The following is a 26836-nucleotide window of genomic DNA, read 5'->3' as shown; positions in this document are numbered from 1 at the left end:
AGCTGCCTTGGGTTCTATTGCAGACTACTTACGTCACTTCACTGTCCAGTGCCTTTCTGTAGTTTCCTTACAGTTTTGCAGAACATTATATCACCTAAAACCAATTTTGATGCCCATCCATTGTGGTAAGTGCTTATAAGCTGCACCACTGTGCATATAAAATGTTCATGTACCAACGTGTAATGAATGGGGCTCAAGGTATAGTCACTCTACCTGGAACACACACAGGCTACAGTCATACAATCTCAGGCTTTGTCCTATCCATGTGCACAGCAGACCAATGAAATTAAATGTGATTGGGTACGTGAATGATTTTCCCCCCAGACCTAGTGGAGGCATGCACTAAGCGCACTTGTTTTGTGGACAATATGGTGCTGGTTTCAGTGGCAGATGCCTCTACATTGTGGATGAGAGCACAGAACTGCACAGGTACGGAGTCATGTAACCTATGGATTCGATGACTGGATGAATAGTAATGTAGTCCACATTACAGCCAGCTATATTCAACAATAAGCTGCCCATCTATAGGACTGGACCTGTCTGAATCCAGACAAAACACTGGAGTTATTGGGTAATAAGAGGGTGAAACGGAAAGGAAGTTTTAATAAAATGTATCTGAAAGCAACCAAGAAATAATTGTGAAAAAGCAGCTAAAACTGTGACAACCTCATTAAAAAAAACATCACATATTCCACTAGTCGAAAGTAAGGGTTTTATTCAGATCCACAGAGCTGCGGCCTATGGAACACGTGAAATATACACTTCCAACACATGTATTTACAAGTCACCATACAGATAGCAACCGATTATAAAGTGGAACATATTGAGGAAACAGCAGTGATGGACATTCCAAACTCTTCTGTAGAAGGTACTCGTGGTGGCGCCAGTGTTTCATAATGGATGAGACAATAGGCCCCATGGTGCTAAAATATGGACCTCAAATCAACTCAAGGAGTACAAAATTACATTGCTCTATTAGGGAAGAGTCAGGCGGCTGTATAACTCGGACGAGGATCACAACACAATGCTCAGACTGGCCCGACCCGAGTGTAACAACTGCGTAGAAATATATGTGGTCACGCTCGGGTCGGGAGATCAGATGGCCAGTCCGAGCATTGCGTTGCAATCCTCGTCCAGGTTATACAGCCTTAATGGGAATGATTAGCTTTTAAGTGAACTCTTGATAATAAATAAAATGGAAGAGAATATGCTGTAAAAACCCAAATCATTACACAAAAGTGGTGTACAACCATTTTATGGCTGCAATGGAGATATGTACCAACATACGCTGGGCCACAATCCCAAACCATAACATTTTATCTAGCTGTCAATGCATTGCATGCCATTTGTCTGCATCATGTAATAAGCCATGTGCAGCAGTCTACAATACTGTGGAAGGGAGGACCTGGAATAGGCTGGATACCATGCTGTAACTTCAATAATGCAGATGAGGTCACAGTCATTACATGGTATGAAAACTAAACGATAACAGCAAATATTAAGAAAAAAAAAAACTGTCTAAAATATTCTTCAGAACCAAGTGAATGTTAGGATTACAAAATGTAAATTATTGATTATTGGTTTTGGAACAATTTTCTAGAAAACATTCAAAATTCCTTTTCACTAAAAGCCACAATTACACAATTTGAAACAGAATTTTGGTGTATAATGAATCAGTCCTATATACTTCAATTGTTAATTCATCTTCATTTTGCACCCAACATAAGAGGTATTCATTTTATATAAAATGTATGCGGATGATGCCCATAAAGATGGGGGTCATCACATTTATTGTATTATAACCAGAGAAGCACTTGTCATCTCCTAACAAGTAAAGTAGTCACTGGCGACAATTTCCCTAAGTTTCTAATGTCCGGCACACTTTATATAAAATCTGGACGCAGCAGTCAAACACTGAGGACCAGCTTTTGATGCATCCAGGCACAATTCAAGCAAAGATTGTCTCTTCCCTTCTCTTCTTTGTAAGGATGGTACCAGGCTTATGCTGGGCATCAGGATGGTTCGCCAACTCAGGAGGACAAGAAGAAACCGGACTCTCAAGGATGGCCTGCTTAAGGTCGTAGAATACAGAGGAGTCTTCTTTGGTGAGGAACGTGATGGCAACACCGCTCTTACCAGCTCTTCCAGTTCTACCAATGCGATGGATATAATCTGAAGAAGAAACAAAGATACATTTTCAGTAACGTTCTATAAAATAGGAGTCATCTATTGCGTACTGGTAGCTCTCGTACGAAGATAAATCTGTGATGTGTACGTGATATACACAGACACCAGAAATACTTAATTTCTTACTTAAATGGGTTGTCCACTACTAGGACAACCCCTTCTTGAACTAATTGTTTGGCCCCAATAAAATAAAAAAGCCTATACTCTCCTTCCGTGCTGGTGCCGTTCCCGTGGTGTCGGCATGCGCTCTCCCCGGGGCTCCCGTGCTGCTGTGACATGAGACACCAGCTTCCAATCACTGCTGGCGTCACTGTCCCTACCTTCGTACGGATTGAGCATGAAGAGGAAAGTCCGGGCTGTATCTGAACCCAGACCTCTTCATGTCCACTCCGTACGAAGCTGAAGACAGTGACGCCAGTGTCACATGTCATTCCACCGCACAGATGCCCGGGACCGTGAGTGCCGACACCGCCGGAACAGCGCTCGCTTGGGAGGGGAGTGTAGTTTTTTTTATTTTATTGGGGCCAAACATTTAGTTCAAGAAGGGGTTGTCCTAGTAGTGGACAACCCCTTTAATGCTTCTTAATTTAAAGGGGTATTCTAGTTACTATGCGCAACTATAACGTAACTATAGCATTCGATCTGTCGAGTTTCGCCTGTAGAGATCTATGCCAATCGCCAGGAACTGGGAAGAAAGACTTACCTCTAGCAGCCCCATAGAGATTGAGCAACCACACATGTAACTGCCATTCAAACGGTGATCAAATGAGTAACAGAAGTTTCTAGGACTAGCTATCAGTAGGGATCTCAGTGCTCAGACCCCAACAATTCTCATAGATCTCACCTAACATGTAGGTAGATGATATCTTATTTAAAAAAAAAGGAATCCCTTTAAAGGGAATCGGTCAGCAGGTTTTTGCTACCTCATCTGAGAAAAACAAAATGTAGGCAAAGAGAAGCTGAATCCAACAATGTATCAGTTAGATTAATGGGTGCAGCTGTTCTGAGCTTTTAGATTTAGCAATGCAGCAGAGCTGAGAAAGCTAACCTTGGTCACACCAGGCTCTGTATATACAGTGTCCATAGACAGTGAGGTGCTGGTCACAGGAGGGAGTGTTGCCAGACTAATGTAGTCCAGCAGTATTAAATCCTTCAGTTAGTAAACAGCACGCACTTTGATAAGTGACACATCATTGAATTCTGTGTTTTAGCCTCTATCTCCTGCTGTCTTCAGATTACATAACAAAGATCTGCTGACAGATTCTCTTTAAGTTAAAGTAAAAGAAAGAGTCTTCGCTATCATAATAGAAGTGATCTTACCTTCAATATTTTTAGCCATGTCATAGTTGACAACCATGGAGACATCCTGAATATCGATACCTCGACCAGCCACATCAGTGGCTACCAATATATCCTTAGCTCCAGCCTTAAGATTAGACAGAGCAAACTCTCTCTGCTCCTGTCCTTTACCACCATGTAGGGTACAAGCATTGTACTGTGAAAAAAACAACAACACATGTAAGAGGCTACAATAATACTACACTTCATGCTGAACTGTTCACATGTAGTGAAAAATTTGCATCATGCATTTGGCCACATATCTGTGACAAAATCAGTTGAGCTGGCGTTAGTAATATAGCCTATGGAAATACACAGCCAGACACTTACTCCCATCTTCTCAAGTGACTTGGCCAGTACATCACAACCTTTCTTCTGGTTGACAAAGATAATAATTGGTGGATCAAAGCCTTTCTCCAGGATGTTGAGCAGTTTCTTCCTGTGAGATAGGAGGCAAGCACAGATCATAAGGAATTCATTGAAAATAAAGTAGAATTAAACTACTTTTCATTCCAAGAGTGACAATCTTCGTGCACATTACATTAGATAAGGAATACAATGGGAGTAGGGGTGGTTTGGGTGGGTGTGGGGGGGGGACGCACCTCTTCTCTCCTTCAGACATGAGGAACACTTTCTGTTCAACTCTTTCATGAGGTTTACCAGCGGAGCCAATGTACACCACTGCTGGACGACGCAGATAGCTCCTGGCCAGCCTTTCCACGGCTGGAGGCATGGTGGCTGTAAACATGACAGTCTAAGAAAAAAATGGGAGATTATCCAAAGGTTATACAAAGCACAGGGTAAAAAAAAAAAAAAAAAAAGGCTGAAAATTCCAAGACCCAAACTCACTTGTCTATACTTGTGCTTTCCAGACTCAAAGTTGGCAATCATTTTCTCTGGGTCTTCTGCCTCATCGGTATCAGGCTTCTGATTGGTGACTGGCATGTGTTCTAAAATCTTCTGGACGTCCGGTTCAAAACCCATGTCAATCATACGGTCAGCTTCATCCAGTACCACGTATGTGCATCGACTCAGGACTAAGTAGCGGTTTTCCAGCACATCAATCAGACGTCCAGGGGTGGCAATCACAATCTATAGGGAAGAAAATCAAAATCTCTTTACATCGAAAAGTTCAAACTATGCTAGTTTAGGGAAACTTTGCAGTAGAGGATCGAGACTGCACAAAGAAGAATGCAGACTAGTCTCACAAATGAAAGACTTAACCCATTTACCGCCCAAGCCTGTTGTCACCTTCATGATCAGGGCAATTTTTACAATTCTGACCAGTGTCACTTTATGGAGGTAATAACTCTGAAACGCTTCAATGGATCCCACTGATTCTGAGATTGCTTCCTCGTGACATATTGTACTACATGATAATGGTTAAATTTCTTCGATATGACTTGCGGTTATTTGTTATAAAAACGGAAATTTTGCGAAAATTTTGCAATTTTCCCATTTTTAATTCTTGTGCCCCTAAATCAGAGTTATTTCACACAAAATAGCTAATAAATAACATATTCCACATGTCTACTTTACATCACACAATTGTTTTAACTAATTTTTTTTTCCTTAGGAAAGGGTTAAAAGTTAACCAGCGATTTCTCATTTTTCCAACAAAATTTTACAAAACTAGTTTTTGAGTTTTTTTTTTTTTTTTAGGGACCACATCACATTTGAAGTGACTTCGAGGGGTCTATATGACCGTAAATACCCAAAAGTGACACCATTCTAAAAACTGCACCCCTCAAGGTGCTCAAAACCACATTCAGGAAGTTTATTAACCCTTCAGGTGATTCACAGGTATTTTTGGAATGCTGAAAAAAAAAAAAATTATCATATTTTTCGGATTATAAGACGCACCTAGGTTTTAAAGGAAGAAAATAGGGGGAAAAAAAATGTAAGCAATGTGGTCATGATGCCCTGTTATGGGGGAGGGGGTCTGCTGCTGACACTGGTAATGGGGTAATGTCCCCCAATTCTGTTAATATCCTCCATCCTGGTATGTATGGCCCCCATCCCATCCTGGTACGCATGGCACCCCTTTATCCCCCATCCTGGTATGCATGGCAACCCTTGAGCCCCCATCCTGTGTGAGACGCTGTGCTGGAATAGTTACTGCTCCCCACACCGGGATTCTGTGCGTGGGGAGCAGTGACCATTCAGTCTGTTCAATAGCCGGCACACTGTACCTCAGCGCGGCTCCTGCTGCGCTCTGTGGTCAGTGTGCCCGCTATTAAAGACCATCGATATTCACTACAACCCATGGGAGTGGGTTGTAGCGAATATTCATGAGCTTTAATAGCGGGCACACTGACTGCAGAGCGATGCCGCTCTGCGGCTCCAGTGTGCCGGCTATTAAGAGAAATGAATATTCATTGCTCTCCAAGCCCATGGGCGTGGGGAGCAGGGAATATTCATTTTCTTTAGTAGCGGGCACAGCGCAGGCTGCAGCAGGCGGCTGCTGCCTCCTGTGCCCCGCTGATCCCACGCTGCCACTCCCCCACACCCACCACCATGCGACCATACAATAATATAGTATTCGGACTATAAGACGCACTCCCCACTTTCCTCCAAAATTTTGGAGGAAAAAAGTGTGTCTTATAGTCCGAAAAATACGGTAACATTTAACCTTTTTTTTTTTTTTTTTTTTTTTTTTGCAAGGGTACCAGGAAAAAAAATGGACCCCAGAATTTGTTGTGCAATTTCTCCTGAGCATTCCGATACCCCAGATGTGGAGGAAAACCACTGTTTGGGCACATGGCAGGGCTCAGAAGGAGCGCTATTTGACTTTTTGAATGCAAAATTTACAGAATAATTAGCGGACGCCATGTTGCGTTTGTAGAGCCCCTGATGTGCCTAAACAGTGGAAACCACCCACAAGTGACACCATTTTGGAAAACAGACCCCACATGGAACTTATCTAGATGTGTGGTGAGCACCTTGAACCCCCAGGTGCTTCACAGAAGTTTATAACATTGAGCCGTGATAATAAAAATTTCACATAGTTCCTAGAAAAATGTTTGTTTAGCCCCAAAATTTTGCATTTTCATAAGGATAACAGGAGAAATTGCACCATACCATTTGTTGTGCAATTTCTCCTGAGTAAGCTGATACCCAATATCTGGAGGAAAACTGTTTGGGCGCACGGCAGGGCTTGGAAGAGAAGGAGCGTCATTTGACTTTCTTAATGCAAAATTTCCTGGAATAATCAGTTAATGCCATATTGCGTTTGGAGAGCCCCTGATGTGCCTAAACAGTGGAAAACCCCCAAAAGTGACCCCATTTTTTAAACTAGACCCCTCAATGAACTTATCTAAAAGTCTGGTGAGCACATTCAACCCCCAGGTGTTTCACAGAATTTTACAACGATCTGTGAAAATGAAAAAAAATGTTTTGTTTTTTTTCAATGTTTTAGCCCCCAATTTTTTAATTTTCCCAAGGATAGCAGGAGAAAATGGACCACAAAATTTGTTGTGCAATTTCTCCTGAGTAAGCCAATACCGCATATGTGGTCGAAAACTACTTTTCAGGCACAGTGGAAAGTTCAGAAGGGAAGGAGCGCCATATTGGAGCTCATATTTTGCTGGACTGGTTTGACGGTGCCATGTCACATTGGCAGAACCCCTAAGGTGCTAGAACAGCAGAATCCCCATAAGAGACCCCATTTTACAAACTACACCTCTCAATGAAATCATCTAGACATGCAGTGATCATGTTGACACCACATGTGCCTCACAGAGTTTTATACCATTGGGCGGTGAAGAAATAATAATTACATTTTACCACCAAAATTTAGTTTTAGCCCCAGATTTTACATTTTCACACTTGGAAATGGGTAAAAATGGCACCAAAATTTGTCCCACAATTTTTGCTGAATGCTAACCCCATATGTGGCTGTACAGTACTGCTTAGCCACTCGGCGAGACTCCGGGACGGAGCGCCATTTGCCTCCTGGAGTGCAGATTTTCCTAGAGTAGTTTGCAGACTTCATATACAGAGCAGAATCCCCCCTCAAGTGATCCCATTTTGGAAATTATGCCCCTTTGGTAATTTATCTACAGGTGTAGTGAGGATTTTGACTACATGGTTATTTTCCAGAAACAAGCAGCAGTGGATGTTTCCGAGTGAAAATTGCAAACTGCCGCTGTAGTGATCAGTACGTTATACCCAGCTCGTGCTTCTGGAGACATGCACCCGTAAATTAGGCGAACTCTCATCACTACAGAAATGTCAAACATGTGGACGCTAACTGCGGTTTAGATACACTGTGGGGCTCATAAGGGAGGTGGGCATTTGTATTTCGAAGCACAGAATTTGCTGAATTTCTTTTTTTTGGGGGGGGGGGCAAGGGCCATTTCGCTTTTCCAGAGTCTTTGTGCTACCAGTAACGTAGAAGCCCCCTATATTTCTGTTAACAGATGATGGACCTGAGTAGGGACTTGCTTTTTTTGTGGATTGAGTCGAAGCTTTTATTGTGATGCAAAATGTTATGTAAAATGTTCCCATTTATCCTGTGCTCTACGCTGAGGAATGATATCGGGGTTTCCATTTAGATCTCCAAGTGACGCAATTCAGATGAAACCTCCGAGGGATCCATTCACTATAATGAGGCAGCAGAGTTACTCTGGCTTCTGCTTAGTGGTGTCCTTTTTGTTCAGAGGTGCACAAAACTGTGGCCGATGGCACGTTTATGCACGCCTCATAAAGAGACAGACTCCGTCAGATCATAGGCCAGACGGCGTCCATGGTGCCTCCATCTGCCCCATTACAGGGAATCTTCCGCCGGGGGTTCAGTCTGAATTACATATTTCATAGATTTACACGGAAACCCCAGTGTAAGCGCTAAGCGCAGAGCGCAGGATAAATGTGGGCAGAGCCTTACTGCGATCTTTGGGGAGGCAGAATGAACAAATCAGTAGCAGGTGAAGAATAGATTTTATTTATTTTTTACGCCGTTCCCCGTACGGTATAAGTGATTAGACGACTTTATTCTTCGGATAGGTGCGATTACAGACATACCAGATTTATATTGTTTTTTTTTTTTTTAAGTTTGCCTGCTGTCACACACTAAAAGATGATTTTTTTCCCCAAAAAATTAGTTTTTGCATCGCCATATTTTGAGAGCGATAATTTTTCCATATTTCTACCGACAGAGTCATGTGAGTCATTGTTTTTTGCAGGACAAGTTGACATTTTTTATTGGTACCATTTTCGGGCACATGACTTTTTTTTATCACTTTCTATTCCGATTTTTGAGAGGCAGAATGAACAAAAACCAGCAATTCCAAGTTTTTTGTTTTTTTTATGACATTCTGAGTTTGGTAAAATTGATAAGGCAGCTTTATTCTTCGGGTACATTGAAACGCGTAGGTCGAGACACGTGTGATCCTTGTGTGCACCAAAATTATTATGGTGGTAACAGCATTTTTTAATGGTTCAATAAAAGCTATGTTTTATTCAAGTTTATAGCCTGATATGCTGGATCATTCTTCTTATCTTTTTATTCTTCGGGTAAGTACGATTACAGCGGTACCAGATTTATATAGTTTTTTTTATGTTTTGGCGCTTTTACACAAGAACTATTTTGCGGGGATAACTTATTTTTACGCTGATGGAGCTGTATGGCGACAGATGAGGTTTTCATCGGTACCAATTTTATTTACATAGGTCTTCTTGATCGCGTTTTATTCCACTTTTTGTTCAGCGACATGATGATGAAGCATTGTTTTTTGCCTCATTTTTTATTTATTTTTTTACAGTGTTCACTAAAGGGGTTAACTAGTGCGACAGTTTTATAGGTCGGGTCGCTCCAGAACCAGTGATACCAAATATGTACTTTTATTGTTTCTTTTTTTTTTTCCTTCATAATAATATTTATTTGAGTACAATATATTTTTTTATTATTTTGTGATTTTTAAAAAAAATTATTTTTCCAACTTTTTTTTTCACTTTGTCCCACTAGGGGACTTTCACTTTCTGCAGGCTGATCTCTGTTATAAGGCATAGCAATGCAGGATCATTGCTATGCCTTATAACAATCTGCCCTATAGAAACGAGTTAGTTAGATCATGCACTGCGCATGATCCAACTACCCTGCTAGTGCCTGGTGACCCGGATCACCATGTCAACGATCGGGCCCCTGCGATGACGTTGCGGGGGTGTCCATCCAAAAGAAGAGGGGCTTCTCTCCCTCTGCCTGCTGGCTAAATGCTGCGATTGCAGCATTTAGAGGGTTAAAGTGCCAGGTGTCAGCTGTCAGAATCAGCTGACATAAGGCGGTGATCACAGAGGCTGTGCGCGCAAAATCGCCATGATGTATCCGTACGTCCAAGGTTGATAAGTACCAGGCGACCTGGACGTATGGATATGTCTAAGGTTGTAAAGGGGTTACGCAGTTGTAAATAAATAGGAAAAGTAAATCAGGTAGTTTTCTTATGCACGAGTCAGACTGCCCCAACGTCCTTGTCAGAATTGCAGAAGCAGTATTCAGTCCCCATAAAACCTAATTTTAGGTGGAGACTGTATATCACAGCAGTTTTACTACTTTGGCCTTTTATAAGTCTCAGGTAAAAAGCATCATGGTCTCAAAAAACATTGCAATTTCAACAGGTGAAATATACTGAATGAATGTGCAATTTCAAAAAAAAAAAAAAAAAAACCTCATTACAAGCTACTTTTAAACTAGACCATATGTTTCCAAAAAGAGTAAAAAACAAGCAAGACTCACCTCGCAGCCCATTCTCAACCGGAATCCCTGGTCCTCACGAGAAATACCACCAATGACTGCTACAGTTCGAATGCCCAGGGGCTTTCCAAACTTGATTGTTTCTTCCTCAATCTGCTGAGCCAATTCTCTGGTTGGTGCCAGAATAATTGCATATGGTCCCTGATCAGACTCCTCAATCCTACAAAATGTGAAGCAACAGGGTATTTTATAAAAAGCCAATTCAGGCAGAATTGCACAATGTGGGATAGAACCTGTAAATTTGTTTCATCTGATTATATTTCAAACTAGCTAGATTAACATCACATAAAGCGAGGATAATGATATCTCTGACCTGTCAATCTTGGGCAGGGTTGTGATCCAGACCAACAGGGGAATGAGGAAGGCAGCAGTTTTACCACTGCCAGTCTCAGCCACGCCAATGATGTCACGATTCTGTAGGCCAATAGGAATGGCTTGTCTTTGAATGGGTGTAGGCTCCTACAAAATGTAAAAAAATCAAGAAAAAAAATGAGGACTTTTTTTTTAAAGAAAGCAAAACATAAGGTTCAAAACGAGCTGTTAATGACATGACTGGATGTCTCTTCTCTGAAAACAAAATTTTATTCTGAAATTATTAGAAATGACTGGCCTCATGAAGGGGCTCACTGGCTCTACAGGTACCTGCAGGGACATGCAGATGACACCTGATGATTGCGTACGAGTCCTGGCATCCATCTGCAGACATGAAGTCATCAGCACTGCTCAGCTGTTCAGGCTGAAGCGAGGGGCATAGGACCGACCAACCCTTTAAAAGGGGATGCCCACATTTCTAAAATGCATAAACTGTTGTGTCACAACTCTAAATGACTGTTTTGTACCCCAGTTTTTCAGTTCAGGGCTCAATAAACAGGATATATATATCCGGGAGCTTTCTCCTCATCCATAGTACATAAAGTGATAGCAGTTACCACACTTACCTATGTGCACTGAAGTGTAAAAAATTATTTTAACACGACTTCCTCGATGTTCCTAGTTTCAACAGTGTTATTATACTAGCAGATTACACAATAGCGATCCTTGTGCACTAAATGCCAGTCAAGTACCCAACAACCTAATGTGCATGGTGCATCCTGACTGCCCCCAGTGACAAATCCGGCACGATTTTTATCATTCCTTTGTCAATTATCTAGTTCAATAAAGGGTTATCTTTCATATCCATCAATCACCTAGAACACACGTGTCAAACTCTGGCCCGTGGACCAATTTTGGCCTGCGATGCTGGCACATCCTCCCCCCTGGTATTGCACCTTCAACTGTATCGGCATAGTGACCAGAGCAGCGGGGGACCAGGGTAGACTTTTTTTTTTTTTTTTAATGGGGGCCCATTATCCTGTATGGAGGACTATGGGAGGGGGCCCATTATCCTGTATGGAGGACTATGGGAGGGGGCCCATTATCCTGTATGGACGACTATGGGAGGGGGCCCATTATCCTGTATGGATGACTATGGGAGGGGGCCCATTATCCTGTATGGACGACTATGTGGGGCCATTATTCTGTAAGGAATAATAAGGAAAAACGTCCTCAATTGTAGCCATGTTTTTAATATTAAGGGTGTCCCGTGACTTTGTCCAAGTTTTTAATTTTGGCCCTCTGTGTATTTGAGTTTGCCATCCCTGGTCTAGAATAAATACACATTTCTATACATAATCCACACCACACACCTTGTATCCACACTTGTCAATAACTTCCAGGATATGTGGTGGTAAAGAGGAATCGATCCAGGAGCGGATTGGGTTGGGAATTTTGCCACCCTTGGTGGTGATGCTGTAATCCTCTCGGAAGATACGCCAATCTCTGTCTGTCATTTCATCAAGCTTCTTCTGAGACCAGTGTCTATCATCCCAGCGCTGCTTGGCTTCCTTCTTCCTGAGCTTCCGCAGCCGCACTCTATTAATGTTCAATGTGAGTGATATCAGTCTTACACAATGCACATGTTTGGACAATGATAACAGGTGTGTGTACACAATATCTGTGAGCATTAATGTAATGTATGGCCTACACTCTGACAAAAGTGAATTGTAGCTGTGCTGATCTAAAGTAAGGGGAACTAAAAAATCCTTCTAGAGTTGAGGAGAGCCATAGGATGAAATACTTAACCTCTAGACATAGGAGATTGAGAGAAAAGACCCATGAAGTGTATTATTTCACCTTACATAAGCTTGTTTAGATCAAAAGATGGCTGCCATTTCCTGTTTCATCACACCATGCTCTGTTATGCAAGATGGCAACTGGACCTATGACTACATCCTGTTGTACATGTGGCAAAGGTGGAGACTTTATTTATGACTACAACCTGTCGTACAAGGAAGTTCTGGGAGGAAGCTGAATTCTATAGAAGGACTAACCAATCACAGAGCAACACATCGCTTGGAGACACCCACCCTGATGACCTCATGGACCAGGACCCCTGATGACCTCATGGATCTACCCATGGACTAACCAATCAATACATCTGGTTACTCCCGTTCTGGGGCTAACCGAGTCCATATAGAGAATTTATATAAATCTATGTTGGAGTTGAATAAAGGACACTTGGAGCTGTGCCATAGCTGATCAAGGAGAGCTTACATCTGACTGTGGGTGTCTGATGTTATTCTTTCTTGCATGCACTTGATCATATCCATTAGGCCAGGAGCAGGCAACTAGTGAACATATCAACATGTTCACCCTAACATTTTAACACATGAAAAGATACAACTGCTCTGACAAAACATCAACCACTGCTTCAATGCTCCGAACCTGCACTGTGGAAATCAGAACTACAGTCTGATGGTTCCTAGTCTACTTACTCCTCTTGCTCCTTCTCCTCCAAGGTCCTCCTTTTTTCCATAAGGTCCCCATAAAAGCGGGACTGTTCACGCTTCTGTTGTTTAAGGTCTATACCTGCGATAAAGCCACGGCCAAGAAGCTGTACATGATGTCGCTCTTTATACCTGGAAGAAATATTACAAGCAGAAGGTTGTTTGTTTTTTTGTTTTACAATGTTTTCATTAGTTTTATAGTTTTTAATGAAAGAACACTGCGGTCATTATTCTGATATCTCGTCTCAAAGTAGAATATTGCTAGTATTAGGACATACCGCTAATCACAATAATGATGTGCACTAGCAGCCTCACTTACAGAGGGTTGTAGTCTATAGAAGTGTCCTCTGATGCATCCCATTCAAACACAAACTTCCTGTCATTCAAATGCCGCGTACGTCTCCTCTTCTTTATACCTCCAAGGTAACGCTCCTAAATAAAAGAGAAAGATGAATCAAGCTTCAAATTAGTGTAAATTAATAAGCTCATGAGAACTAATCTAGTAGCTCCACCAAAACATTGATTTTGTAAATATAACAAAATCTTGCCAGGAAGAGTTAGCCTTCATTTTATCAATTTTTCATCCATTATTTTACCAAGCGATTGAAAGAAGTTGTCCACTACTTGTAGAACTTTTTCTTATACCTTACATGCTTGGCCCCGATAAAATAAAATAACTTATACTCCCCTCCTTTGCTGGTGCCGTTCCAGCACTCGCTCTCTCCCGGGGCCCTAGTGCGGTTATGTCACGTGAGCCCGGCGCCCGATTAGTGCTGGCGTCACTGTCTCCGCCTTTGGACGTTTTGAACATGAAGAGGAAGTCCTGACTGCGGCTCCTCTCTCACTTCCTCTTGATGTTCGATTTGACCGAAGGCGGAGACAGTGACGCCAGCGCTGATTGGGAGCCAGGCTCACTTGACATAACCGTACGAAAGCCCCGGGAAGAGTGAGTGCTGACACCGCTGGAACGGCGCCGGCAAGGGAGGGGAGTATAGGCTCTTTTATTTTATTGGCGCCAAACATTTAAATCAAGAAGGGGTTATCCTAGTAGGGGAGTGCAGTGCATGGCAGATCGAAAGGAAATAACATATTGCAGTAAGTTTGGCGTTAATGTGCACTGCTGAATATTCTCCACTAGAAATACTGTTAGTAATGTGGAGTTTTTGAATCTTCTATGTATGTGACTGGTGAATAAAAATCCAAACACTCAAATAAAGCTCTGTGCGCCCATTTGAAACCAGTGACAGACAAGTCTAGCAGTGATCCATAAAATACTGTTTGTATGTGTAACAAGACCAGCAAACATGTATGTAACTCACTGTACCTTTATTGCCTGGAGCTCTTTGGTCTTATCCTTTTCCTCTCTGACTTTTAGTCTTCCCTCATCATCTTCATTGCCATTATTTTCTCGCTCCATTCTCTCCCTCCGCTCTCGTCTCTCCCTTTCTTGAGGATCCTCTGAAAATTGGCAATATAGACATAAAGCCAAATTGAGAATGAATGGACACACCTGCAGCCTTAGGGCTTGTTCACACACTACATTTTTGCAGTGTGTTTTTCAATGGAGAAAATGTTGCACTTTACAGAAGTGAATGTGATTTCTGAGTTCTCATGCACATGCTGCTTACTTGTTCCTTATGGATTTGAACCATCAATGCGCTTTTTCAAATCGGCAGCATGTAAATTCTTTCAGCGTTTATCCATTCAAAAACATCAAAGGCGCAAGTAAAAACTGCACATCTTTTAGGCAACATTGTTCCTGCCAACACTGACTATTTCAAGCAGATTTTTCTACCACTTAAAAAACAGTTTGCACATGCCCTTAGGCTGTGTGCCCACGATGCGTTTAAGCGTTTCCGCAGAGGCAAAAACGCTGTAGAAACGCTTAAAAACGCATGGTAGAAGGTCTGCCATGTTCCCCAATGATAATCTGCATGTGCTGTGTACATGCTGCGGAAATTTCCGCTGCGGATTATCATTGTGGAAAAAAACGCAGCACTACCAATTATTTGGAGGAAGCTCTGCGTTTTCGCCGCCATTGACTTGCATTGGAACGCATGGATTACGCATCACTGTATATGTGTATTCCATGCGTTCCAATGTGCGGATGGTACCCGGGTGTGGAGGAGAGGAGACTCCCCTCCGGACCCGGGTACCATAGAACCTATAAAAAAAATAAAATAAAAAATAAATATTATATTTACCTTCTGACGGCCCCCGCTGCGCTCGTCCTCCCTTGCCAGCAGATCGCGGAGGACTGAAGGACCAGCGCTGATGTCATAGTCATGTGATGGGTCACGCGATGCTGACGTCGGCAGGTCCTTCAGTGTACAGCGATCTGCCGGCAGCCAGGATGGAGTGAAGCAAGACTGAGGGGGCCATTGGAAGGTAAGTATAGATTTATTTTTTTATTTTTAACCATTGTTTGGGGTCACACTATATAAATCCATGCCGGTTGCATGGATTTATATAGTGTGACCAGGTTGTCAAGCACTTTCCAAGTGATGCTGAAATCGCTTGGAAAGAGCTTGTCAACCCGCATGCGGAAATGCATGTGAAGAACGCTTCACATCCGCATGTCCCTGGCAGGAAAAACGCATGTACAATCCGCATGCGTTTTTTCTGCCAGGGAGATGCAGAAACGCTCAGGAAAAATCGGGAGCATTTCTGCATCGTGGACTCATAGCCTTACACAACTAAATATGAAGTGGAAGAGAATAGTTAGTGTTACAACTGCTTAATATAGCCTGTGCATATTTTGATTCAACCACAAAGTTTAGCAAGCATCACATCCTCAATATACTATATCTACAGGCAAAGGTCAGGGCACCATAAAGCTGGAAACATATAGTGTTAAGGTTACATGGCATAAAATACCACAGTAAGCCCATATTAATCTGTAGTCACTGAAGATAGTAAGCTGTGACACAGAAAACGGAAATACTAAATTGAAACGTTAACCTTCCCGGGCCGAGCATATGGATGAAATGGCAGAAGAAGCATTAACAGCTAATGAATGTATATGCCCAGCTTATTGATAGAGTTCCACCAGAAAGACATGAAAAGCTACTAAGAACACACCAGTATTCTAACTTGGACGTAATTAAATATGGCGGATCAAAATAAAAATAGAATAAAAAAATTGCATTTCATATATAATTTAGATAAGAGCATATTGTATTACCCATCATCCTTCTTCCAATATCCTGAAATTGCTTCCTTTTTTTCCGTTCTTCTTCCATTAACTTCTGTCGTTCTTCCACCTCCAGTTGCCTCCGTTTCAGAGCTTCAGCCTCCCGCTCGGATTTGGAAAGAAATTTTGGCTAGAACAAAGTGAGATCATACATACATTAATTACTAAAGAGTAAAATTAATTCATTTTAATGCCAATGTTAAATGTTTCTTTAAAGGAACACTAGACAAACCTGATACATTGGGGCTGATTTACTAAAATAGTTTAAGGATATGTTCATCCCGGGTCCTTTTCTACCAGTCAAAAACTACTGAAATCCTCCTTTTCTCTTTGAGCTTTGTAAAACTAGCATTTTTGGGGGTTATTTCCTGAGCGTTTTTTCCCCCCAGTGTGTTCCAGATGTTTTTTGAACTCCAATAATCAATCAAGAAAACTCTAGTGTGTTTTGCAAGGAAAGCGCTATAAAAACACTAAAAATGCCTTCTCATTGACTTGTATTTTAAGCATATAGCATCTTCCTAGCTGAAAATGCCTGAAACTTTTAAAAGACACAACAAAGGTGCCAAATACGATCAGCAAGTTATTTTTCCACAGAAAACAAAAAGACTGATCGGTTGAGAATTTTCTGAGTACCTTTTTCCTTTTAAGCTAAAAAAACTGCAGAAAAAGGCACAGTGTGTACATTCTCCAAATTATATTAGACAGTGCAAACTTAGAGGTTTTTCCCCATGAACAAACTACATTTTAATTAATATATCTTGGGATAATAATAAGTTCCACAATTGAATGTGTTAAAATTTTCTTCCTATTTTAAGATAATTTCATAAATGTGCCCCTACTATGTACTGTCTTATTCCTGTTTCCGACTATGAAGAGCTGCTCTAGTTCATGATCACCACAGCTCCTGGCCAGCGGCTGGGAGCATAAATCACTTATGTTGAGAGTATAAAGATGACATAGCAGGGGCTCGCAGCTGTTACTTTCACAGGTTACATATTTCCCTGCCCGTTTTATCACAGGATCAAGTGTTTCTGATGCATCTCCAGTCCTCTGAGCTCATCATAAATCAAGGCCGTGACATAATAGTTCCAGCATCCACCAAATTCATATGGCACTGACTTGATTTATGATGACCTCAGTGTTGGAAACGTGGCAGAAACACGATCCTGTGATAAAACAGGCAGGGAAATGTGTTACCTCAAAAAGTAGCAGCTGTGATCTGTTTTATCTGTATTCTCACTTAGAAGTGACTTGTGCTTCCTCCCCTGGCCAGGAGCTGTAGTATGTTCAGACCAAGTTCCTGCATGGGCCATAGCAGGGGCACATTTATAAGATTATCTAAGCACAAGAATACATTTTTATTTATTTTTTTAAACACATCCAATCGTGGAACTTATTATTTCAAGATCTATTAATTAAAGTTAACTTTGTTGGACAAAACCTCTAAGCTAAATAGTCATAAAATGTATCAAATTTATTACAGTAGCTCACGTGGTACATGTTTGACTGTCTAGGCTAAGTTTATACCGTACAATAAGTTGGCTTAAATTTGTTCCAATAAGTTACACCAAATGCTGTGGAAATTGCAGCCATGCCACTTTCTTGGTAAACCACAACCCTTTCTGGGGGCCACTCCCCCTTGTCACAAGTGATGAAACATGTGCCTAAAACTCATAATAAATGTGGTGCAAAGAATGTAAGACATTTTTTTTTATTATGTTAATTAAGTCATATCAATAAATCACCACCTCTGTGTTTGGACTAGTTTAGGGGTTTGTACATGACACAGAGATGCTCCCTTTAATGTTTTCCATTCCCAGATGTTCCTTGATACCATTCTCACAATGAGCTAAAAGAGAAATATTTTTTCAATTTTAAACTCCAGCAATCCTCTTTTGCAAAATACACAACAGCCTTAAGTTTCCAGACTAGTTTACAAGACTGCGCAGCACTCACCACTTCTGAGAAAGTTCCATACCTTAGATTCGGCCTCTTCTTCCTTTTTCTTCTTAGCCAACAACTCTTCCAAAGAAAGAGGCTGCACCTGAGACACACAAGTATTCCTTATGGTTAATGTACAATGCTGATCACCCCAAATAAATGTGGCAATGTGAAGAAGTGTTTATACATTGTGGACATATCAAGATTTGCAGAACTGCAGCATTTTTCCCATAAAATACACAAAAATTGCAATTTTTTTTGATCCCACAGTAGAAATGTGATATAACTGAATTCAAATAAAGCCTAAATGTTCGCACAAACACAAAGGAAGTTTTGGTAAGCTCCACTACTGAGGGCCTCGGCATTTACCTTGGACTTCTTTTCTGGTGCATCTTCCTCATTTTCCTTTTTGATTTCTTTTTTCACCTTTTGATCTTTAGTGCGGCCTGGTGATGGACTTCTACAAATAATAAATGATCAGGTATTAGGAAGGTGAGTGGCCTCACAAATGAGGTTTTCACATCAAGCCTGTAAGTACTGAGCTAGAATTCACAATCATTTTATAAGTCAGCAAGACAATTTTACCTTGATCTTTTTTTGTCTTTGTCACGGCGGTGGGTGTCCTTCTCTCGACCTCCACCTCCATCTTTCTTTCTATCCTTTTGTCTTCTATCCCTACAAAACATATTAGTAGAAATAGTCAAAGTAATCCCTAATTATATGAAACAATGCAATATGGTAACCCATTAAGGTCTATCTATACATATAAATATAGTAAGCGGATAGTAGCTTTAGTTATTTCAATAAAATATACATTACTTAGAACTTCAAACATGTAGGGATCTCGTCAGGACCTACCTATCGTTAGACTTGGACCGAGAACGGGAGCGGCTGCGAGATCGCCTTCTTTCCCTAGAACGATGTCTCTTTCTGTCCTTCGATGGAGAAGATTTCCTATCACGGTCTCTCTCAGCAGACCGGGACCTGGAGCGCTTGCGGTCCTTTGATGGAGACCCATCACGGTCACGTTTGTCAGTCAGTTCCCCAGCCATCTAAACTTAAATGCAATAAAGGAATTAAGAATGGAAATCTCCGAAAGGCACTCCACTTCATGTACCTGTTGTCAAGTACTTAAAATTACTCAGCGAGTGGAGAAACTTTCCAAAACTCCGACCCAATCATTTTTAATACATAGGTAAAATATTTAAAGGGGCAGACCCATTTCTTTAAGAAAATTGGTAGGTGGGATGTGCAATCACCATTGATCAGCAGGTATCCAAATTCTGGGACTAGAGCTCACAAGGACCTGGTCCCACGGCCATGTAATTAGTCTATGGCCACCCCACCAGAACACTGCGAACCCCTTACCACCTACAAAATTCCCTGCGCCTCTTCTGATTATTAGGTGCTGAGATATCATCACATTGTGAGTGGTGCATAAAGCAAGCACAACTTTTCATTAATTGGTCAGGCGGGCTCTGCCATGCCCTATCCCAGCTTCGCCCATTTTGGTAGAGCTGACTGAAACTGGCATGAGAAAGCCAAAAGTCAGAACATTTGTGTGCGACTTCATGTTGTGCTAGAAAACACAATCAGTGTATTAAAAAAAAAAAAAAAAAAAATCAGATTCTATCCTGTTTGCAAAATCACCCACTGAAGAAAAGGAGTCTCACAAATAAAACAAACACAAGCATCTAAATGACTCTTAATGGGAACATGAGTTTTCTGATCACTAATAATCATTAAGTCTATGGCAAGCAAGGAGTACAGCAATATGTTTTACTAGATCACTATCGGAGAGCAGTGGATGTCTGGTCATGAACTCACTACTTACATAGTTATAGGTAGAATACAGACACCGGTCCATCGAGTTCACCCTTTGTCCACCAGTCATACATTATAGCATTAGATTATTTATAACTACTGTGCCATTTGTTGTGAGAAAAGCACCGGCCCTTGTATAAATGCCGTTATAGTGTCGGCCATTACTACCTCATGTCCTGTATTTCAGTCCCACACCTCTCATAAATGCCGATTCCGCCATTCTGCTACATGTAATGAATCCTTTTTAATGATAAGTCATGTGCCAGTCCTTTGCACTGATCACACATGTATTTATACATATAAATAAGATCTCCTCTGAGGCGTCTTTTTTTCTAAGCAAAATAAGTCCAACTTTTCCAACCTCTCATCATAGGAGACGCCTACCTACAATCTCATGAAATATTCTAGTTGCTGCTTTTAAACTAACTTCAACTTTAGTTTCCTTTGTAAATTGTGGAGCCCAATACTGGATCCCATATTCTAGATGTGGCCTCACCAGTGATTTATAGAGGGGTAAAAATATGCTGGGATCACCGGATTTTCTCTCTTTTTTTATACACCCTAAAATCTAGCTTGCTTTTGCAGCAGCTGCCTGAAATTGAGTACTGCTGCTCAGCTAGCTAGTAACTTGAAAGGCATAGTCAAGGATATTTTTTTAGGCTATGTGCCCACTATGCAGAAATGCTGCATATTTTTTACGCTTCTCCCTGGCAGGAAAAACACATGCGGATTTTACATGCGGTTTTCCCGCCAGGTAGAAGCGTCTTTGCATGCATTTCTGCATGCGGGTTATCAAGCGCTTTTCCAAGCGATTTTAGCATCACTTGGAAAAGAGCTTGACAACTAGTTCACACTATATAAATCCATGCAACCGGCATGGACCAAGTTAGTTAAAAAAAAAAAAAAAGAATAAAATGGTAAAAAATAAAGTTTATACTCACCTTCCGGTGTCCTCCCGGTGTTCTCTCTGCCGCGTCCGGTGTCTTGCATTGCTCGCGGTGGTGTGAAGGACCTGCGGTGACGTCACTGAGCCATGTGATGGGTCACATGACTCAGTGACGTCATGGCAGGTCCTTCACAACAGCGGGAGCATTGCAATAGACCGGACGGAGCAGACAAAACACCGGGAGGACATCAGAAGGTGAGTATAAACTTTATTTTTTATTTTAAATATTTTTTTTTACATTTTCTATGGTACCCAGCTCTGGATGAGAGTCTTCTCTCCTCCAGACTTGGGTATCATCCGCACATAGAAACGCATAATATCCGTGTGTACAAATGTACTGACACGGATATTATGCGTTTCAATGCAAGTCAATGGCGGCGATTACGCTGCGTATCCGCAAAATTAATGGACATGCTGCGGATTTTTGAGTGCAGCATAAACGCTGCGGAAAAATCCGCAACTTGGGCATTGACATTGCAGCTTGTCATTGGGGACCATGGGGGGGGGGGGGGGGGCGGATTACCAAGCGTTTCCCAAGCATTTAAACTGCGGAAATTCCACAGCATAAACGCTTGGAAAACGCATAGTGGGCACATACCCTTAATGTCAGGAAAGCATGGAAAGAGTTAAATAGGTCACCTGATAAATCCCAGCTGCTTCATAGCTGTTGCTGCTCAGGTGGTTTCATTGGACTGTGTTACATCCCCTACAATAATGACGTTTCTATTACACAAGTGTGACCACTGCAGCCAATCACTGTCCTCATTGGTCGTGTGCCAAACATGCTACCATCATCAGTTCAGTGATGGGCTGCAGCGGTCACACGTGTAGGTAGTTAAAACATCATAACTGCAGGAAAGGTAACAGAGTGGGATTTACTAGTGGAGTCATTTTATCACATCTACATTATGGCCATTAAAAAACAATGGCTGACAACTCTGTGACTATAGGGAGACGTGAGACTGCTGGAGGCATCACTGCACTGCACAAGGGCTAGAGATCAGCGGTAACAGATGCGTCTGGCAGCCCCTGATCTCCCTCTTCACACTGGACAGAAGAAGTCTGCGCACAGCTCGGGTCTATGCCAAGCTGACCCCGCCTCTACCACCATGAATACAGGTGAGCTATGCCCGTTCAGGGTTACGGAACTTCACCATCCGGTACCGCCGCTTCCCTCCGCACCCCGAGCTTTCAGCCTCCTACCTCTCTGTTCACTTCCTACGTTGTTACTTCGCTCTCACTAAGCTGCCATGATTCTCACGCAACCGCACTGCATGCTGGGGTGAAAGGACGTGATACGTAAAAAGCACGCTGAGTGAAGACTACATTTCCCGACATGCCTTTCTGTTCTACCGGAAAGGTCTCGGAGAAGCAGCTGCTGTACGACAGTGAGGTGTATCTGGCTGCCTCCTTGGGTCGCCTTCTCCTCATTAACTGCATGCGCATGCGCATAATGACTCTATAACTATACACTGGTGTAGTATACAAAACCAGCAATGGGATGATTAGTAACTCTTTATACCCAGCCTATTTCTGCCTTTATGGCCAAACAGCGTTATGTGCACAATTGTCGACAAACGTTATTATTAATAAAGCACTACCTTTGTCCTGTGGGTCAGTATGTTTCTGGCTATACCAAATGTATATAGATTTATTTTCGTTTGATGACTTTAACACAATAAACTGGAGAAAAATCACTTGTCACCATATTCTGGGAGCCACACAAGTCACAATTTTCATTTAACGCAGCGCAGCAGATGTCGTTTTCAGTGGTCAAAAAAGATCAAGTGTGTATATATATATATATCAGTACAGACCAAAAGCTTGGACACACCTCATTTAAAGATTTTTCTGTATTTTCACGCTGAAGGCATCAAAACTATGAATTACCACATGTGGAATTATATACTTAACAAAAAAGTGTGAAACAACTGAAAATATGTCTTATATTCTAGGTTCTTCAAAGTAGCCACCTTTTGCTTTGATGACTGCTTTGCACACTCTTGGCATTCTCTTGATGAGCTTCAAGAGGTAGTCACCAGAAATGGTCTTCCAACAATCTTGAAGGAGTTCTCAGAGATGCTTAGCACTTGTTGGCCCTTTTGCCTTCACTCTGCGGTCCAGCTCACCCCAAACCATCTCGATTGGGTTCAGGTCTGGTGACTTTGGAGGCCAGGTCATCTGGTGTAGCACCCCATCACTCTCGTTCTTGGTCAAATAGCCCTTACACAGTTGGAGGTGTGTTTGGGGTGATTGTCCTGTTGAAAAATAAATGATGGACCAACTAAACGCAAACCGGATGGAATATCATGCCGCTGCAAGATGCTGTGGTAGCCATGCTGGTTCAGTATGCCTTCAATTTTGAATAAATCCCCAACAGTGTCACCAGCAAAGCATCCCCACACCATCACACCTCCTCCTCCATGCTTCACGGTGGGAACCAGGCATGTAGAGTCCATCCGTTCACCTTTTCTGCGTCGCACAAAGACACGGTGGTTGGAACCAAAGATCTCAAATTTGGACTCCTCAGACCAAAGCACAGATTTCCACTGGTCTAATGTCCATTCCTTGTGTTCTTTAGCCCAAACAAGTCTCTTCTGCTTGTTGCCTGTCCTTAGCAGTGGTTTCCTAGCAGCTATTTTACCATGAAGGCCTGCTGCACAAAGTCTCCTCTTAACAGTTGTTGTAGAGATGTGTCTGCTGCTAGAACTCTGTGTGGCATTGACCTGGTCTCTAATCTGAGCTGCTGTTAACCTGCGATTTCTGAGGCTGGTGACTCGGATAAACTTATCCTCAGAAGCGAAGGTGACTCTTGTTCTTCCTTTTCTGGGGCTGTCCCCATGTGAGCCAGTTTGATTGTAGCACTTGATGGTTTTTGCAACTACACTTGGGGACACTTTCAAAGTTTTCCCAATTTTTCGCACTGACTGACCTTCATTTCTTAAAGTAATGATTGGCACCCATTTTTCTTTACTTAGAATTTTTATTATGGCAAGAAAAAAGCAGCTAACAGTCTATTCAGTAGGACTATCAGCTGTGTATCCACCAGACTTCTGCACAACACAACTGATGGTCCCAACCCCATTTATAAGGCAAGAAATCCCACTTATTAAACCTGACAGGGCACACCTGTGAAGTGAAAACTATTTCCGGTGACTACATCTTGAAGCTCATCAAGAGAATGCCAAGAGTGTGCAAAGCAGTCATCAAAGCAAAAGGTGGCTACTTTGAAGAACCTAGAATATAAGACATATTTTCAGTTGTTTCACACTTTTTTGTTAAGTATATAATTCCACATGTGTTAATTCATAGTTTTGATGCCTTCAGTGTGAATGTACAATTTTCATAGTCATGAAAATACAGAAAAATCTTTAAATGAGAAGGTGTGTCCAAACTTTTGGTCTGTACTGTACATGGATGAGGGAGCCATAACATTTACACTAGACAAAAATTACATATATGGGAAGTGACAGGTTGACAGGTCCTCTTTAAGGGTCCGTTTAGATCAGGGGTGGGGAACCTCCAGCCCCTGAACAGATTCCCAAGGATATCAGTGGTTTAACCCCCCCCCCCCCCTTTACACTGTGAGTATGCACACACAGCGTTCACTACTTACTGAACACCGCAGGGCATGCAATGAAGGATTATGTCCTTATGCTGGCTAACATGTAGTTGATCATAATCGTGCTGTCAAAACCCAGCATTTCAGATTATTTAATCTTCTGCATAGATAAAATCAGCAGATAAATTTGCACCAAAATCCACAACAAAATTCAAATATGTATATTTATCAGCATCTCAGTTGGTAAAGTAGAGGCATTGAAGTGGTGGTCCAAAACCAAACTTGAATTTAAACCTAAGAGAGCCCCCTGTCAGTGTACATTGTAAAGGAGAGAACATGGCAAGCAAGGAGAGCAGACACCAGCCCAATCTTCAAAATAGATGTCACTGCCCTGAACTGGAACGTCATCAGTGACGTCGGTTTCGGGGACGGGGCTGGTCTCTACTCTCCTTGCTTGCCATGTTCTCTCCTTTACAATGCACACTGATAGTGCGCTCTCTAACTGTCTCGTCACTTCTCATTAGAATCGGTGAGGGAGCGCACTGTCACTGCGCATTAAAATGAAAATGCTCGTTCCCCGGTGTTTGTGGAGCTGAGCTCCGGTTGAGTGCAGGTGAGCCTGGTCCGAAGTGCGCTGCTGCTAGTCTGCGGCCCTTCCAGAGTGGATCCGCCTGCCTCTGCTGGCGCGAGCTCGCCCTGTGATCGGAGGTACCTGTGGTCTCGGCGGGAGACTTGGCGGTGTGGAGGACCCTTCCTTGGGGCTTCCCCCTGGGGCCTACTACACAGGAGACCAGGTGCCGGATCGCGTGCGCTTGTGTCCGGACCAGCGCTCACAGGGAGGTGAGCACATGCTGTGGTGCCGGCACCCCTCACTCCAGCTGCACTATCAGTGTTAAGATCATCCCCTGCCGTCAGGGTCCACATGTAGACTGAAGGCTGCCTGTGTGACACCTCTCAACAGGGCCACTGCTGCTGTCCACCGCCACATCTGTAGTGGGAACCCTGCTTTGAACTCTGGTCCTCTTTATTTAAAATATACCAGTGGACCCCTAGTGCGGTGGTTTCAAGGGTTCCTCTGACCATTTGACCTCCTTCTGGCAGCAAATCCAGCTGCCCCAGCACTTCATTAATACTCTAGAGACTCTGGTTTCAACTTGAAAGGGAACCTGTCACGTCCTAGTTGCTATGTACACTGCCCCCATTGCTTTGTTAGTGATGCAATGTGCATCACTAACAAGCTTTTTCCATTAAAATTGGTGGTAGTATAATGATGGTATAACATTATATACACTTTGTCCTACCTGCTCGTATTCTGTCATAGGGGAGTGATTCTCTCATTCAGTCATGGGAAGCACCGCATCCAGTCACTGCTGGCGCCGCCCATGTATTTGAATATTGCTCCCGGCAAGGTTGCGTCTAGATCGGAGGTGATTTTTTGTGCTCCTCACTTTAGCCTCCGAGCTAGACGCGTCACTGCTGAGGAGACTAGATCGGAGTTGCTGGAGTGCAGGCGTCAGTAATCCCCTCCGATGTAGACAGTTCAGCACTGACACCACTAGATGGCGCTAATTCCAGGATCCTCATACTCACTGCTGTCTAACATAACACATCTGCATCTCTGGCTGCTATGGGCATAAAAGGGGACAAACTTATGGTGTGGCAACCATGCTCCCCTGACCTCAACCCCATTGAGAACCTCTGGAGCATCATCAAAAGGAGTGTCTATGATGGCGGGAGGCAGTTCACATCTAAGCAACAGCTCTGAGAGTATTCTGTCCTCATGCAAAACAATTAAAGCAGAAACCATCCAAAACCTGACAAATTCAATGGACGAGAGAGTGCAGAAGCTCCTTTCGAACAAGGGGTCCTATGTGCAAATGTAACATCACCAAGAATAAAGTTTTGAGTTGAAAACTTTGATTTCAGTTTGTAATAACCTGCTAATGCTTATAATTTCAAAAATGACTATTTTTTTGTTCTTTATTAAAATGAAAAGGTTGAAAACTCTGCTGTGCATAATAATTTGGAACATGCATTTTGAGTGCAGTTTGAGTTTTTTATTTTTTTTAAAAATATACTGTTGTCATAGGCAGTTTGTACAAAAACCTTTCAATTGTACTCTAATAGTTATTTGACTGGAAAATTACAATGACTGCAATTCATATAGGTAATTTGGAAAAATCTGAGAAAATATTATTTGCATAATAATTTGGAAACAGTGTATACTTACCTTCTGATGGCCCCCGGAGTCTTTATTCGATCCGTCCTGGCT

The 26836-nt window shown here is 42.2% G+C and overlaps 1 protein-coding gene across 2 annotated transcripts; it reads right to left on the bottom strand.

Moving 5' to 3' along the window:
• Nucleotides 1–695: 695 nt before the first annotated feature.
• On the bottom strand, nucleotides 696–22361 carry DDX23 (DEAD-box helicase 23). 2 transcript variants are annotated; one of them, XM_073663792.1, is made up of 17 exons: nucleotides 22206–22361; nucleotides 19091–19289; nucleotides 18818–18907; nucleotides 18602–18692; nucleotides 18270–18335; nucleotides 16283–16421; nucleotides 14423–14556; nucleotides 13418–13530; nucleotides 13087–13230; nucleotides 11959–12184; nucleotides 10587–10732; nucleotides 10256–10433; nucleotides 4375–4617; nucleotides 4128–4279; nucleotides 3856–3964; nucleotides 3508–3682; nucleotides 696–2172 (listed from the first exon to the last, which is right to left on the bottom strand). In XM_073663792.1, the coding sequence occupies exons 2-17, from the start codon at nucleotides 19282–19284 to the stop codon at nucleotides 1949–1951; spliced, it is 2424 nt and encodes an 807-aa protein (XP_073519893.1). In that variant the 5' UTR covers nucleotides 19285–19289; nucleotides 22206–22361; the 3' UTR covers nucleotides 696–1948. The 2 variants fall into 2 exon arrangements, with proteins under 2 accessions (XP_073519893.1, XP_073519892.1); XM_073663791.1 differs by having other exon boundaries at nucleotides 19091–19284; nucleotides 22206–22347.
• Between the last annotated feature and the right edge of the window lie 4475 nt (nucleotides 22362–26836).

The sequence above is a fragment of the Phyllobates terribilis genome, unplaced genomic scaffold, assembly GCF_046119375.1.
Source record: "Phyllobates terribilis strain yellow unplaced genomic scaffold, ASM4611937v1 Scaffold_2__4_contigs__length_985480577, whole genome shotgun sequence".
Lineage (NCBI taxonomy): Eukaryota > Metazoa > Chordata > Amphibia > Anura > Dendrobatidae > Phyllobates > Phyllobates terribilis.
Note: the sequence above shows the minus strand (reverse complement) of the source record. Positions and strands in the feature narration are given on the sequence as shown.